The sequence below is a fragment of the Chaetodon trifascialis genome, chromosome 17 (genome assembly GCF_039877785.1).
Source record: "Chaetodon trifascialis isolate fChaTrf1 chromosome 17, fChaTrf1.hap1, whole genome shotgun sequence".
Taxonomy (NCBI): Eukaryota; Metazoa; Chordata; class Actinopteri; order Chaetodontiformes; family Chaetodontidae; genus Chaetodon; species Chaetodon trifascialis.
Genome location: NC_092072.1, coordinates 339,527 through 356,811, shown reverse-complemented (window position 1 = coordinate 356,811; position 17,285 = coordinate 339,527). Strand labels below are relative to the sequence as shown.

Genomic DNA, 17,285 nt, shown 5'->3' with positions numbered 1-17,285 from the left:
CGTTACCTACGTCACTCCCTACGTCAACGGGAACGTGGCTCTGGGTTTGTGAGGGCGCTGGCGTCGCGTGGCGCGTAAAAACACCGTTGATTCGTCGTTTTTTGCGCTTTTACGTCGTTTTTATCGTATGTTTTGTTGTTTAAATTCTTTGTTTCTCGTTAAAATACAGCTGCAAAAAGCTACAAAGCTAAACGAGGTACGAACTTCAAACCAAACTCAATTTAAAAATCAGTGTAGTTAATGTTTACTTAATAATCTACACAGATAAGTAAGATCAGAAACACGAATGAGGGTCTATTGTGAAGAAGAATTGTCTTTTCATAAATTCGGCCTATAATTAAGGCATCAACAAGGTCTTCATTGCAATAAATGTGTGTTTTTTTGGAAGGTGTCTGAACACTGCGCTGAATGTAAACACATGCTGAGCAGCATCAGATAAACTAGTGCAGTAAGAAGTACAAAATTCTCTGTAGCAGAAGTGTAGCAAAAGCATAAATGTACAGTAAATGTTGTTTGTTTCTTTCCATAATTGGCCATTATTTAACTTCTTAAAATGAACCATTTCTTTACAGTCATTTTGTCTTTGGGTACGTTGCCATTTGTAGACAGGGTGATATTAATGTTAGATCACTTCAATTCTCCAACATTGAACATAATGTGTTGAATAAATGCTTGGATGCTGAATGGACGAGTCTTGTAGCACTTTGATTAAAAGTGTCAGTAAAGCTCTAACAGGTACATCAAGTTTCAGTGAGGTGAGGAATCCTCATATTTCTGACTGGGGTTTGGTGTGACCACTGACTTATATGTGATGTTTCAGGTGAAATGACTTCAGCTGAGACTGAAAACCTCTGAGACGTCCAAGCAGCTGAGATGCCTCATGATAAGAAGAAGAAGAAAAAGAAGAGCGATGTGCCAGAGGGGTGGCTGGACTACCGTCCTGTGGGACAGAGGATACCGGGCACTCGATTCATTGCCTTCAAAGTGCCTTTGAAACTGTCTCTGAACCGTCGAGTCTCAGACTCAGATGCCTTTGGTTTCTGGGACCTGCTGGACTATTTGGAGAGTCAGAACCAGGAACTGGGTCTGATCATCGACCTCACCTTCACCATGACATACTACCAACTGACCGACGTCCCGCAGTCCTGCTCTTACATCAAGATCCGCACAGAGGGTCACCGGGTTCCCTCCGACGCCACCATCCTGAGCTTCAAACGGGCAGTGAGATGGTTCCTGAAGGAGAACCGAGACAACGACAAGCTGATCGGAGTCCACTGCACCCACGGCCTGAACCGCACCGGGTACCTGATCTGCAGGTACCTCATGGATGTGGATGGGCTTGATGCCCCGGCAGCACTGGAGCTCTTTAACTCCAGCAGAGGTCACTGCATCGAGAGGCGGAACTACCTAAAGGATCTGCAGCAAGGCGCCAGCAGGAGCAACAGCAGCATCGACGAGCCGGAGAAGGAGGTGGCCAGGGGGCTCGCAGTGGAGAGACCACCGCAGACCGCCAGTGGCAGAGAGGAGACACGACCATCAGGTGGCAACCTGGCAGAGGAGCTTCAGCAGGTGACGATGAACGACCATCTGGTAACCGCCGTCACCTCAGAGTGCGACGTGGCCGGCGGGCAGATCAGGAGGCAAACACTGGGTCCCTACCGACCTCCGCCCTACACCTCCTTTAACCCCCACCCCACTCCAGCCTTGGCCATCACCCTCCCAGAAGCTGTCAGATGTGACAGTTGATGACAGAAACAGAACCTGAGACACTGGAGTAACATCAGGACCAATGAACGACCACAGACCTTCATCCAGAGTCTGCACGTTGACGACAAATCTGCTCTGGTCGACTCAGACGTTTGTTGCTGATCTAAGAAAAGAAAGCAAGCAAATGGCAGCTTTTCATTTCCACTCAGGACTGAACGAACCTGCGACAGTTTGACTGAAACACACCTGAGCTCATTAAATTCAATATTAAAACAAGTAGCAGCAGGTCAGGACTGAGGCATTACCATGGAAACACATTTTGGCTTTTACTTTATTATGAGAAACATTATTTAAAAAAAGGTTCTGAGTATAAAGTCAAACATTTAATGGAAAACGTTGTAACATTTCAAAAATAAAGTACTATTAAATGAAGTATTGCAGTTTTTTCTGTGGCCAAAGTTTCCTCAGTAATCTACAAAAATACAGAACGTCAGAAACAAAGTTCTGCTGTGAAGCATGTTCGAATAAAATGACCTTTTTCTTACAAAAAACAACTTTATTGTCGGAAATGTGAAAACAGTCTTTATTTCAAGGATGAAGTCAGACGTTTCTGAGAAGACGTTTTTGAAATGTTAATGAAAACTTCTTGTGAAGCTTCAAACTCTCGACCTGTTCTATAAAATATAAACTCTTCATGAAGAAAATCCTCAACAGTTTGTCGGAGTCACTCTGGAAGTCACCGGCTGAAGACAGAGGGAACCGGATCACGTTTTCGTCCTCTTTGCGGTTCCCTCCGGACTGTGTGGGTCGTTCTTCCCGGGGCGACACCTGTGCCTCCTCTTCTTCCACACCTGTACAGAAGCTGTCCCACAGTCGTCACAGGTGTGTCGTGTCTTGCTCGTGTAGATTCTGCCGTTGGTGTCGGCTGGTAAGCGTTGGTGAAACCGTCCCTCGCCACTCCTGGTCCTGGTCCGGTTCTCGAGCTTCCTCGTCGGAGTGGTGAGGTGAGTCTGGATGTGAAGCTTCAGACTCTCCGCTGCTTCAAATCGCTCACCGCACAAACCGCAGATCGGCTCCGCCTCCCGCAGGTGAGCAGTGACGTGCCTGAGTAAAAACCTCCGGGCCTTAAAGGTCTGGCTGCAGACTCTGCAGCTGAACCGCCCCCCTGGACCACAGCCCCTCTCTGGTTTCAGCTGGTTTGAAGCAGATCTGGTGTGGGTCAAATCTTTGTCGTAGTCGTCGCTGTCCTCAGTCTCGGACGACACGATCTGGACATCCTGATCTGGACCCGCTGTTCCTGGTTCTGCGTGGACAGTCCCGGCAGCTGACAGCAAGTCCACCTGCTCACCTAGCTTCCCTGCACACCTGGCATTGTAGGTGAACTGGATGATGTCAGCCTCGTCCAGGTCTTGAAGCTGCTCTTCCCCCTGTTCCTGTCTAACATGCAGGGGCTCTGGGTCCTCCTGGTCCTGGTCCTGGTGCTCAGGGGGAACCTCTTTGTTATTCACCAACAGCTGCTGAGTAAAGGCGTCTGCAGGGAAACACAAACACGTAGAATCAACTTAAAATCTGAGACCACATCAGTCCAGTCTGATTTACAGTTTCGCTGTGCGGGACTGAAACCGTCCAACCATCCTCTCGGATCTGCTTCAGTCAACTTGACATGGAACCAGTTCCCTCACAGAAAGTATCCTGCAGGACCCTGAACACACCTGGACACCCCCAAGACCTGGAGAGGTCCCACAAGATTCCCTGACAGCATGTTCCTGTCCAGTCCCCTCTGTGACACCTGGACCAGAATCAGTCACCCTCGTAAGCAGTGGTGGAAAGAAACTAAGACCATTTACTCAAGTACTGTACTTAACTTCAGGTACTTGTACTTTACTTGGATGTTTCCAGTTTATGCTTCTCTCTTCTTTTACTCCGTAACATTCGTCTGACAGCTTCAGTTACTCTTCATCTCCTCCCTGTCCAGTGAAAAGCTCGTATCTCCAGCTGTGTTGATGCTGAATGTTTGTGCTGAACTGAAGGATGAAGAGTTCCTTTATGTCTTCATCAGCTCAGTAAACTCTTTAAAAGCCTCTTGGATCAGCTGAAAATGCATCATCACAAATCTGAAAACAGCCTGTTTGTCCGAGATACGAGGATCTGACAGGACGCCGCGCTGCAAACGTGATGTGATGATCTTCTAGAATCTGAAGCAGTGATGAAGATTAAAGCAGCAACAGGAGATAAAGGAGTTCAATGAGCTGAAACATCTACAGCAGGAACATGGATGAACACATGAATGAACACATGAATGAACATATGAATGCAACAGGAACATGAATGAACACATGAACGCAGCAGGAACATGGATGAACACATGAATGAACACATGAATACAGCAGGAACATGAATGAACACATGAACACAGCAGGAACATGAATGAACACATGAATGAACACATGAATACAGCAGGAACATGAATGAACACATGAACGCAGCAGGAACATGAATGAACACATGAATGAACACATGAATGCAGCAGAAACATGAATGAACACATGAACGCGGCAGGAACAGGAATGAACACATGAATACAGCAGGAACATGAATGAACACATGAACACAGCAGGAACATGAATGAACACATGAATGAACACATGAATGAACACATGAATACAGCAGGAACATGAATGAACACATGAACGCAGCAGGAACATGAATGAACACATGAATGAACACATGAATGCAGCAGAAACATGAATGAACACATGAACGCAGCAGGAACAGGAATGAACACATGAATGCGGCAGAAACATGAATGAACACATGATCGCGGCAGGAACAGGAATGAACACATGAACGCGGCAGGAACATGAATCCACAGACAGCAGAGGAAACACTGACAGGAACACTTCACTCACACATCAGGAGTACTTCAAGTACTTCAAGGACTGTAAGTACATGCTGCTGATAATACTCACATACCTTTCCTTCAGTAAGTTTTACCTGTAGTGAAGTGTTTCCAGTGTGTAGTAGTACTTTGACTGCAGTAAAGGATCTGAATACTTCGTGCACCAGAAGTCCGGTGAGTGCTGAAGTTCACACCTGTACCGTGCGCTCCCAGGCTGCTCACACTCAAAGTTTTTAAACTCAAAGTTTTTGAAGTGGAGCTTTGTGAAAACGCCGGTTACATGTTGGCGTGTAAACTGGGTTAAACAACGTTTTAGGTTCCGAAACGTCACATCATGCCACTGAATACTGAACGTCATGTGCGCGACCTTGTCTACGCTCGCGCCCACAGGTTTGGCAGTTATGACGCGCTCGACGGCGGATTTATCCGGTTCATGTAAACGACAACGTTTTCGAAAACGATGCTGTGTGCACGATGTTTTTTTGAAAACGGGGGAGCAAAAATACCCTGCTACGTGTAAACGCAGGCCCAGCGTTTGACTGACACCCGGTCCAGGTTTCAAAGGTCACCTGGGCGAACACGTCAGGCTGCAGACTCACCTGCGGGCGGCAGGTCCATGAGAGGTTTATGGACCGCGCAGAGCAGCGCGTGCTGGCGGGAGATCACCTCCTGACACAGAGCCGCTTCTTCTTCGTATTTGACAAGAGTTTTTTCGAAAGCTCCCAAAATCTCTTCGACCGCTGCATTCAACCGCTGACTGACGAAGACCCGGAGCTTCTGGACCCGGGACATGTTCACACCGAGGGCCGGGACACCGGAGGAGGACTGTGGAGCTTCCCGGAGAGCTGAGTGCTGCTAACAGCTGCTAAGAGCTAACGGTGCTAACGCTGTGTTTGTTCCTGCTCTGATAGCAACAACAGCCTGACGACTTCCGGAGTCCTTCACAGTAAAAGCATCATCTCAACAGCTGTAAACCGACAGAAGAGGATGCAGAATTGACTAAAAATGAAACTGTATTATTTCGGTCTGTCAATAATTACACACACAAACATGAAGGGGAATAAAAACTAATGAACAATTGTGGAACAACATTGTAGAACCACAGTATCAAAGATCTTTATTGTATGAGCATATTACAGTATGAATGTTCTGGATTTCTATTATAAATATATATGTTGTAGATATTGATGAATTCTACAGACTGAAAAGCAAAATCGATTATTTCACCAAGAGAAAACTACTTATTTTAAATCAAAAGTAATCTGGGGTTTGTACACCAACACCAACCCTTCGTTCTGACATTTCTTCATGAATTTATGTTTAATCTTCAAAAAAAAAAAAAAACAGTAAAAACTGAATTTTCTCACAAACATGTTTTTATTCATGATGACGTTTCAGTTCCTGAAGTTTCTGCTTCTTCTTTTACTTCTTTTTCTTCACAGACGTCTTTCTCCTGGTGAAATAAAAAAGAATATTAGACGTTCAGTCTGCGATTAAAACTCAACATGAGTCAAAATCAGACAGGTTTTTTAAGGATAAACTGAGTCTTTACTGACTCATCTTTGAGGCCATAAGATAAATAAAATCATGACACTAAAAGGGATTCAGAGTATTGTGTTCGTGATAATAGAAAGTTTTCTCCAAGAAGTGTGGAGTTGATCATTTTTAGCTTTTTCCTGGAGCTTTTGAGCCTGTCCCCTGGCCTTCTTCAGTCAACAGAACTTGCTCAGGTGTCATCACGTGACCACAGTGTGGGACGTCAGTCTGTTATCATGTGACCGACATCCTGTGCCTGAACGAGATCCATTGGCTGAAAAAAGGTGTGGGGTGTGGTCAAAGTTTCAGGGGTGGCTGAACAAAGTGAACCCTCTGTTTAATGTTCAACACAAAGGAAGGAGTTCAGTTCTTCTGTAAACACAGACAGTTGTTTAAAGGCTTCATGCTAAGCTACGCTAGCCGCCCCCCTGTTACCAGTCTTTTTGCTAAGCTATTACAACAGTTTCCAGTCTTCATGCTAAGCTAGCTGTCACCCCGTTTCCAGTCTTCATACTAAGCTAGCTGTCACCCCGTTTCCAGTCTTCATGCTAAGCTAACTGTTACGCCTGTTTCCAGTCTTCATGCTAAGCTAGCTGTCACCCCGTTTCCAGTCTTCATGCTAAGCTAAGCTAGCTGTTGCCCCGTTTCCAGTCTTCATGCTAAGCTAAGCTAGCTGTTGCCCCGTTTCCAGTCTTCATGCTAAGCTAGCTGTCACCCCATTTCCAGTCTTCATGCTAAGCTAAGCTAGCTGTTGCCCCTGTTTCCAGTCTTCATGCTAAGCTAAGCTAGCTGTTGCCCCTTTCCAGTCTTCATGCTAAGATAACTGTTACGCCTGTTTCCAGTCTTCATGCTAAGCTAGCTGTCACCCCGTTTCCAGTCTTCATGCTAAGCTAAGCTAGCTGTCGTCCCTGTTTCCAGTCTTCATGCTAAGCTAACTGTTACGCCTGTTTCCAGTCTTCATAGTAAGCTAGCCACCCCCCCGTTGACAGGACTGAGGTCCCATCAGATCTGCGTGTGGTCCTGACCCGGTTGGTCTGGTCCTCCCCGTCCCTCCTCCTCCTCAGCTCTGTCTCCACCACGCTGTAGAAGTCCTTCTCGGCTCTGGCGATCATGCGATCTGGACCGTCGTCTCCGTCGTCTCGCCCGGCGTCGTCCTCTCTGCTCTGCTCCGATCGGCTTCTCTCCTTCAGCCGGATTTCTCTCTGTCGAGCTTCCAGAATCTTCTCTCGCTTCGTCTCTCGTTCAAACATCTGCAAACTCACCACAAAGACAAATCAGCTGCGTCCATCAACTCAGCGTGAAGACGCTGTTTTACGGCGTCTTCATTTCACTGACTCGTCCTCGTTCGGGTCTTTTTCTCTTTGATTTTTTGTTGTTTTGTGTTTGTTTGTTCAGGACGGTCTGCTGTGCTGCTTCGTACACAAATATTCAACTGAAGCCAAACATGAATCTATCTGCTTCGATGTGTTTCTGTCCGGATCGTCCACATATCTGTGACTTCGTGCCCAAACGAACAGACAGTTATTGATCGAGCAGCGAGATCGATCAGTTGAGTCTCTTCTGCTCGTGGGACTGAGGACCTGCTGCAGGTCGTGTCCGCTCTCTCTGCTTTCCCTGACGGGCCGTCAGCGTTCTAACAAAGACTTGAAAATGACACAAAGGTGCCAGGTGTGACTGATGGTGTTAGTGTGAAAGGACGCAGCTGATTGGTCGTTACTGAACCAGCTGGTGACGGAGCTTCTCACAGCAGCCAGGAGACTCTTCTCGTTCTTCTGCAGCGTCGACAGTCCGGCGCAGATCTCCAGCAGCGTGGCTCCGCCCCGCCGAGAGCCGCACGCCACCAGACGACCGTTATCCTGAACCCGGAGGCTGAAGAGCGCCTCGTCACACACCTGAGCACCACAGACAGGTGACAGACAGCGGAGGACAGCCACAGACAGCGAAAGACAGACAACAGGTAGACACAGACGACAGGCAGACCACAGACAGACAGACAGAGGACAGACAGACAACAGAGATGACAGACAGACAGACAGAGAGACAGACAGACAGACAGACAGACAGACAATAGAGATGACAGACAGACAGACAGACAGACAGACAGACAGACAGACAGACAGACAGACAGACAGACAGACAACCGAGATGACAGACAGACAACAGACAGACAGACAGACACAGACAACAGACAGAGGACAGACAGACACAGACAACAGACAGATACAGACAGAGACAACAGACAGAGGACGGACAGACAGACAGACAGACAGACAGACAGACAGACAGACAGACAGACAGACAGATGACAGACAGAGGACAGACAGGTTGGGAAGGTGTCATGCTCATGTTTGTAGTTTTTAATCATATTTCTTGACGGCCGGAACAAAAACCTCCACAGTGATTCTTCTAAAAACTGATTTAAAGGTGGGATGAAGACACCTTGAGACTCAGCATGGGGTCGTTCTGTTTGAACAAGATGTCCCAGACGTCCAGCGTGCCGTCCATCTTCACAGTGAAGAAGACGGAGGGTCTGACTGGACTCCAGCAGGCGTCTGTCAAGTATGACATCTGATATCTGGAATAAACGAAGAGTCGGTCAGACATTTAAAATCTGATTTGGACAACATGTCAACATGGAGCGCAAAAAAGACAAAACAGGTCAGGACAAACAGGACAAGACAAGACAACTCAAGACCAGAAGAGACACAATTAGACAGGACAGACTGAGGTGAATCGAGACAATATGAAACAAGACAACATGGTACATGATGAGAAGGGCAGGACTGACTTCAGAAAAAGACATGATGGGACACTGACACAAGACTACATGAGACAAGATGAGACACTGAGGACACTAACTGTTTTAAAGTGAAATTATTTTTCATTCAGCTTGAAAAACCACCTCAGCTGCTCAACCGCCTGTCTTCATAATGCTGCACACAAATGAAACAAGATGGACGGAAATGGATGGGACAGGACAGGACAGGGAGACAAGGAAACAAGGAGACACAAAACAAGATTAGATGAGATGAAACGAGATCGAACGCAGAGAAACAAGATGAACAGGCTGAAACAGACGAGACGAGACAATCGGGACACGGCAGACGATTCAGACGTTAATCATTCATCTGAGCGGCTACAGCGTGTCTGATCCGTACTTGGTCCACATGATGGACGACTCCTTCACGTCCTCAGACCAGATGCGAGCCGTCCAGTCCCCCACAGTGAGGAAGTTTTTGGGGAAGAAGGGGTTCCTCTGCAGGGCGTAGACGGGTCCGTGGTGACCGTCATACGTACAAACCATCTTCTCTGCCGGAGTCTTCGCCTTCCTGTTACAGGAGACGACCACGCCCTGCTCCGTGCCCACCATGAACTTGGTCGGCTGCAGAGACACGGAGGACAGAGACGCACTGAGGCTAACCCTAACCCGATGACTGACTATAAATAAAATCTGAAACAACAGGTAACCCTCACCATGGTGGACTCAAACTCCAGAGAGATGCCTCCTAAAGCTCGGTCCAGGTTCCCCTCTCTGCTCGGGTCCAGAACCAGACGATCGGTTGGCTCGTTCAACCTGCGAACGTCCCACCACAGAACCTGGCACAGACGGAGACACTTACTGCACTGTCCACCTGTCCGCCATCAGCCCGCCTGTCTGTCATCAGTCCGCCTGTCTGTCATCAGCCCGCCTGTCTGTCATCAGTCCGCCTGTCTGTCATCAGTCCGCCTGTCTGTCATCAGTCCACCTGTCCGCCATCAGCCCAGCTGTCTGTCATCAGTCCGCCTGTCTGTCATCAGTCCGCCTGTCTGTCATCAGTCCACCTGTCCGCCATCAGCCCAGCTGTCTGTCATCACTCCACCTGTCCGCCATCAGCCCGCCTGTCTGTCATCAGTCCGCCTGTCTGTCATCAGTCCGCCTGTCTGTCATCAGTCCACCTGTCTGTCATCACTCCACCTGTCCGCCATCAGCCCACCTGTCTGTCATCACTCCACCTGTCCGCCATCAGTCCACCTGTCTGTCATCACTCCACCTGTCCGCCATCAGCCCACCTGTCTGTCATCACTCCACCTGTCCACCATCAGCCCAGCTGTCTGTCATCAGTCCGCCTGTCTGTCATCAGTCCACCTGTCTGTCATCAGTCCACCTGTCTGTCATCACTCCACCTGTCCGCCTGTCTGTCATCAGTCCACCTGTCTGTCATCACTCCACCTGTCCGCCATCAGTCCGCCTGTCTGTCATCAGTCCACCTGTCTGTCATCACTCCACCTGTCAATCATCAGTCTACCTGTCTGTCATCACTCCACCTGTCCGCCTGTCTGTCATCACTCCACCTGTCCGCCTGTCTGTCATCAGTCCACCTGTCTGCCTGTCTGTCATCAGTCCACCTGTCTGTCATCACTCCACCTGTCCGCCATCAGTCCACCTGTCTGTCATCAGTCCACCTGTCTGTCATCACTCCACCTGTCAATCATCAGTCTACCTGTCTGTCATCACTCCACCTGTCCGCCATCACTCCACCTGTCTGTCATCACTCCACCTGTCCGCCATCACTCCACCTGTCAATCATCAGTCTACCCGTCTGTCATCACTCCACCTGTCCGCCATCACTCCACCTGTCCACCATCACTCCACCTGTCAATCATCAGTCTACCTGTCTGTCATCAGTCCACCTGTCCGCCATCACTCCACCTGTCTGTCATCACTCCACCTGTCCGCCATCACTCCACCTGTCTGTCATCACTCCACCTGACAATCATCAGCCTACCTGTCTGTCATCACTCCACCTGTCAATCATCAGTCTACCTGTCTGTCATCACTCCACCTGTCCGCCATCACTCCACCTGTCAATCATCAGTCTACCCGTCTGTCATCACTCCACCTGTCCGCCATCACTCCACCTGTCCACCATCACTCCACCTGTCAATCATCAGTCTACCTGTCTGTCATCACTCCACCTGTCTGCCATCAGTCCGCCTGTCTGTCATCACTCCACCTGTCCGCCATCACTCCACCTGTCTGCCTGTCTGTCATCAGTCCACCTGTCTGTCATCACACCACCTGTCTGTCATCACTCCACCTGTCCGCCATCAGTCCGCCTGTCTGTCATCAGTCCACCTGTCTGCCATCACTCCACCTGTCTGTCATCACTCCACCTGTCAATCATCAGTCTACCTGTCTGTCATCACTCCACCTGTCTGCCATCAGTCCGCCTGTCTGTCATCACTCCACCTGTCTGCCATCACTCCACCTGTCTGTCATCACTCCACCTGTCTGTCATCACTCCACCTGTCTGCCATCAGTCCGCCTGTCTGTCATCAGTCCACCTGTCTGTCATCACTCCACCTGTCTGTCATCACTCCACCTGTCTGCCATCAGTCCGCCTGTCTGTCATCACTCCACCTGTCCGCCATCAGTCCACCTGTCCGCCATCACTCCACCTGTCTGTCATCACTCCACCTGTCAATCATCAGTCTACCTGTCCATCGGTGGAGGCAGAGAAGGCATCTGTCCCAGTCTTGGACTGCAACCAGATGATCTTGTAGACCGGATCTCTGTGACTGTGCTCCAAAGAGGAAAACTCCACCGGCTGGCTGCCTCTCCGGGTGTCCCAGTACGCTAAAACAAACGCACCTACAGGTTAATGAACCTCGTCGCAGACAGAAAATCATTTTCCCACCAGTCTGAATCTGAACCCACCGATCTGCCCGTTGTAGCAGCCTCCCACCAGAGTGTGGGGGTCTTTGGGGTTGTATTCCAGACAGACGAGCGGGGACGCCGGCTTCAGAGTCATCTCTGGTCTGTTCGGGTTCTCTAAAAGCAAAAAATAAAACCATGTGTGAACAGAACATGTCGTTAAAGCTTCGATTAAACCATCTGTGTTTGTGCATCACAAAGAGAGACAAGCTGCTTGTATCAGACTGTTTCTGACATCATTATGAGCGGAGACATTTCAATATGTCCCCTTCAATAGATTCCCCCAGAAAATAAACAGTAATGAAACTCTGCCAAGGACAGTCAGCAGAAGCCTGTGGTGGTCTTAAGTCCAGCTGCTGTCCATCCGTACGTCTCACCCACCGATGTCCCAGATGTAGGAGTCCAGGCTCATGTCTTTGGAGGCTTTCTGGAACTCGAGGCAGGAGTAGGCGGCCGCCAGCTTCCTGCTGCCGTCAGGATGCCACGACAGACCGGAGACGGTCCGCTTCAGCTCGTTAGGATCTCTGCAGACACACAGGACGAACCGCCGAGCAGAGACCAGAGGACGGACGCTCACAAATACTACTCATCTGCGATACTACGAAGACACTTTGGTGTGTGTGTGTGTGCGTGTGTGTGTGTGTGTGTGGTGGACGTTGTACCTGAAGACGTTGATGGTCTTGGCGGACGGTGGCTCCTGATTTTCCTCCACTTCCTCCTCATCCTCGAAGTATTCCTGGTAGATGTCCACAGCGTTGTTCTGTCTGATGCAGTGCTCCATGACCTGGACAACACACGGTGACATCACACAGTGGCCAATGACATCACAGCCAGAGGCGTGGCTGTAACCTGGGGCTGGACACGCCCCTCCGACTATAACAGCACATTTCAGTCAACGTAGGACGGACTCAGCGAGGACAGCCTGTCTTCACAGATACTCCTGAAACTGAGCTGAGGTAGACTGGACCAGTGTGGACTGAGGTGAAGTGGACTGATGTGGACTGAGGTGAAGCGGACTGATGTGGACTGAGGTGAAGTGGACTGATGTGGACTGAGGTGAAGCGGACTGATGTGGACTGAGGTGAAGCGGACTGATGTGGACTGAGGTGAAGCGGACTGATGTGGACTGAGGTGAAGCGGACTGATGTGGACTGAAGTGAAGCGGACTGATGTGGACTGAGGTGAAGCGGACTGATGTGGACTGAGGTGAAGCAGACTGATGTGGACTGAAGTGAAGCGGACTGATGTGGACTGAGGTGAAGCGGATCGATGTGGACTGAGGTGAAGCGGACTGATGTGGACTGAGGTGAAGTGGACTGAGGTGAAGCGGACTGATGTGGACTGAAGTGAAGCAGATCGATGTGGACTGAGGTGAAGTGGACTGAGGTGAAGTGGACTGATGTGGACTGAGGTGAAGTGGACTGAGGTGAAGCGGACTGATGTGGACTGAGGTGAAGTGGACTGATGTGGACTGAGGTGAAGTGGACTGATGTGGACTGATGTGGACTGAGGTGAAGTGGACTGAGGTGAAGTGGACTGATGTGGACTGATGTGGACTGAGGTGAAGTGGACTGAGGTGAAGTGGACTGATGTGGACTGAGGTGAAGTGGACTGATGTGGACTGAGGTGAAGTGGACTGATGTGGACTGATGTGGACTGATGTGGACTGAGGTGAAGCAGACTGAGGTGGACTGAGGTGAAGCGGACTGAGGTGGACTGAGGTGAAGCGGACTGATGTGGACTGATGTGGACTGAGGTGAAGCGGACTGATGTGGACTGATGTGGACTAAGGTGAAGCAGACTGATGTGGACTGAAGTGAAGTGGACTGAGGTGAAGCGGACTGATGTGGACTGAGGTGAAGCAGATCGATGTGGACTGAGGTGAAGTGGACTGATGTGGACTGAGGTGAAGTGGACTGATGTGGACTGAGGTGAAGCGGACTGATGTGGACTGAGGTGAAGCGGACTGATGTGGACTGAGGTGAAGCGGACTGATGTGGACTGAGGTGAAGCGGACTGATGTGGACTGAAGTGAAGCGGACTGATGTGGACTGAGGTGAAGCGGACTGATGTGGACTGAGGTGAAGCAGACTGATGTGGACTGAAGTGAAGCGGACTGATGTGGACTGAGGTGAAGCGGATCGATGTGGACTGAGGTGAAGCGGACTGATGTGGACTGAGGTGAAGTGGACTGAGGTGAAGCGGACTGATGTGGACTGAAGTGAAGTGGACTGAGGTGAAGCGGACTGATGTGGACTGAGGTGAAGCAGATCGATGTGGACTGAGGTGAAGTGGACTGATGTGGACTGAGGTGAAGTGGACTGATGTGGACTGAGGTGAAGTGGACTGAGGTGAAGTGGACTGAGGTGAAGCAGATCGATGTGGACTGAGGTGAAGCGGACTGATGTGGACTGAGGTGAAGCAGATCGATGTGGACTGAGGTGAAGTGGACTGATGTGGACTGAGGTGAAGTGGACTGATGTGGACTGAGGTGAAGTGGACTGAGGTGAAGTGGACTGATGTGGACTGAGGTGAAGCAGATCGATGTGGACTGAGGTGAAGTGGACTGAGGTGAAGCGGACTGATGTGGACTGAGGTGAAGTGGACTGATGTGGACTGAGGTGAAGTGGACTGATGTGGACTGATGTGGACTGAGGTGAAGTGGACTGAGGTGAAGTGGACTGATGTGGACTGATGTGGACTGATGTGGACTGAGGTGAAGTGGACTGATGTGGACTGAGGTGAAGTGGACTGATGTGGACTGAGGTGAAGTGGACTGATGTGGACTGATGTGGACTGAGGTGAAGCAGACTGAGGTGGACTGAGGTGAAGCGGACTGAGGTGGACTGAGGTGAAGCGGACTGATGTGGACTGATGTGGACTGAGGTGAAGCGGACTGATGTGGACTGATGTGGACTAAGGTGAAGCAGACTGATGTGGACTGAAGTGAAGTGGACTGAGGTGAAGCGGACTGATGTGGACTGAGGTGAAGCAGATCGATGTGGACTGAGGTGAAGTGGACTGATGTGGACTGAGGTGAAGTGGACTGATGTGGACTGAGGTGAAGCGGACTGAGGTGAAGTGGACTGAGGTGAAGCAGATCGATGTGGACTGAGGTGAAGCGGACTGATGTGGACTGAGGTGAAGCAGATCGATGTGGACTGAGGTGAAGTGGACTGATGTGGACTGAGGTGAAGTGGACTGATGTGGACTGAGGTGAAGTGGACTGAGGTGAAGTGGACTGATGTGGACTGAGGTGAAGCGGATCGATGTGGACTGAGGTGAAGTGGACTGATGTGGACTGAGGTGAAGTGGACTGAGGTGAAGCGGACTGATGTGGACTGAGGTGAAGTGGACTGATGTGGACTGAGGTGAAGTGGACTGATGTGGACTGATGTGGACTGAGGTGAAGTGGACTGAGGTGAAGTGGACTGATGTGGACTGATGTGGACTGAGGTGAAGTGGACTGAGGTGAAGTGGACTGATGTGGACTGAGGTGAAGTGGACTGATGTGGACTGAGGTGAAGTGGACTGATGTGGACTGATGTGGACTGAGGTGAAGCAGACTGAGGTGGACTGAGGTGAAGCGGACTGATGTGGACTGATGTGGACTGAGGTGAAGCGGACTGATGTGGACTGATGTGGACTGAGGTGAAGCGGACTGAGGTGAAGCGGACTGATGTGGACTGATGTGGACTGAGGTGAAGCGGACTGATGTGGACTGATGTGGACTGAGGTGAAGCGGACTGATGTGGACTGATGTGGACTGAGGTGAAGCGGACTGATGTGGACTGATGTGGACTGAGGTGAAGCGGACTGATGTGGACTGATGTGGACTGAGGTGAAGCGGACTGATGTGGACTGAGGTGAAGCAGACTGAGGTGGACTGAGGTGAAGCGGACTGATGTGGACTGATGTGGACTGATGTGGACTGAGGTGAAGCGGACTGATGTGGACTGATGTGGACTGAGGTGAAGCGGACTGATGTGGACTGATGTGGACTGAGGTGAAGCGGACTGATGTGGACTGATGTGGACTGAGGTGAAGCGGACTGATGTGGACTGATGTGGACTGAGGTGAAGCGGACTGATGTGGACTGAGGATCTTACGCTGCCCAGCTGCAGGATGCTGTTGATGTAGGTCTCGTCTTTCTCCACCTTCTTCCTGAAGCGGATGGTCTGTTCCATCTCCTGGGGGTTGATGTCTTTGGGCCACCCCCCCTCCACATGGTTTATCCCACAGCTCTGGGACTCAAAGCGCTCCGTGTTCACCTGCAGACACAAACAGGAGCCAGACTTCATGTCCAGCTCTGTGCTGTCCTCTCACTGAGGTGAAGGACGTCCGTGCTTCTGGTGGCTGTCTGTTCTCATGTTGTTCTCTTGTTGTTTAATGTGCAGTTTGTGGATCTATTCTGTGTTGTGGGTGCGCCCATGTTGTATTCATGCACATCAGTGGAGGTCAGGTGAGCCGCTTGAGCCAATGGAATGAATGAACGCGCTCTGCACCTTGTGCAGAGTCCCGGATGTATGCCACGAGAGAAGAGAAATAATGAAGAACGATAAGGAAACGTGGTGTTAATTAATAAAAGAAACAGAAAGGCCAACACTTCCTCACATCGCGGCTCTCTGAGGCTGTGCTCGCTTCCTAAACGACTGGAAGAGACACCGACTCAAAAGCGACAGAGCGGCCGAACTCGGCTGTGGATGTGACGTGACGTGACGGTGAAGCAGGTGAACTCACCTGGTGCTCGGACATGTCCCGACAGGCCTGCAGGGCCTGGTCTCGCGGGGTTTTCTGGATGAACTGTAAAGCCAGACTCGGGTCCGGAGGAATATCCACCTGCAGCTCAGCAGGCCGGTCCGAGAGGAGACACTGGCGGCCAAAGTCAGCGCGGAGCTTCGTGTAGACGTGTACGATCTCCATCCTGCCGACCGAGCGACCGAGCGAGCGTTAAAAACAGACCGAAAACACGGAGCGAGCGTTAAAAACAGACCGAAAACACGGAGCGAGCGTTAAAAACAGACCGAAAACACCGAGCGAGCGTTAACTGACCGTTAAAAACAGACGCAGAGTTTCACTGGTGACGCTCTGACCCTGCGCAGTTTGCTGTATCCTAGCAACGCCGCGGAAGTTGTCCGTCACTACAGTTATTTTTTGTCTTTTAAAGAAACTTTATTAACAGTAAGTACCAACAAGTACACAGTGGACAGTACTGAGAGAGTGTCTCCAGGTACAACACCTGAGGTCTCCGTCCAGAAGAGTTGCGGACCAGGACACATGGACGCAGGTTACCGACACGAGCTCACAGAGCTCTTATCGATCTGCAGTTATGACCAGAACCAATCAGAATCAGTTTATATATCACGAAAATCCATGAAGTTTTATTATTACTCCAACATTTATTGTTTCATCCTCATTCAGAGAACTTCATCATCGTTTGACACTGAA

General features: G+C 50.0%; 3 protein-coding genes across 3 annotated transcripts; 1 reads left to right on the top strand and 2 right to left on the bottom strand.

Moving 5' to 3' along the window:
• The first annotated feature begins 22 nt into the window (after positions 1–22).
• On the top strand, positions 23–2,197 carry LOC139345750 (RNA/RNP complex-1-interacting phosphatase-like). The gene is made up of 2 exons (XM_070984555.1): positions 23–196; positions 821–2,197. Exon 2 carries the CDS (start codon positions 874–876, stop codon positions 1,744–1,746), a length of 873 nt encoding a protein of 290 aa, XP_070840656.1. The 5' UTR covers positions 23–196; positions 821–873; the 3' UTR covers positions 1,747–2,197.
• Positions 2,021–5,524, bottom strand: LOC139345749 (zinc finger protein 251-like). Its single transcript, XM_070984554.1, has 2 exons — positions 5,206–5,524; positions 2,021–3,238 (listed from the first exon to the last, which is right to left on the bottom strand). The coding sequence occupies exons 1-2, from the start codon at positions 5,396–5,398 to the stop codon at positions 2,472–2,474; spliced, it is 960 nt and encodes a 319-aa protein (XP_070840655.1). The 5' UTR covers positions 5,399–5,524; the 3' UTR covers positions 2,021–2,471.
• dnai2b (dynein, axonemal, intermediate chain 2b) lies at positions 5,455–16,961 on the bottom strand. The gene is made up of 12 exons (XM_070984526.1): positions 16,578–16,961; positions 15,947–16,108; positions 12,500–12,621; positions 12,219–12,361; positions 11,841–11,954; positions 11,620–11,759; positions 9,617–9,739; positions 9,301–9,524; positions 8,582–8,717; positions 7,888–8,034; positions 7,168–7,392; positions 5,455–6,059 (listed from the first exon to the last, which is right to left on the bottom strand). Exons 1-12 carry the CDS (start codon positions 16,758–16,760, stop codon positions 5,988–5,990), a joined length of 1,791 nt encoding a protein of 596 aa, XP_070840627.1. The 5' UTR covers positions 16,761–16,961; the 3' UTR covers positions 5,455–5,987.
• Between the last annotated feature and the right edge of the window lie 324 nt (positions 16,962–17,285).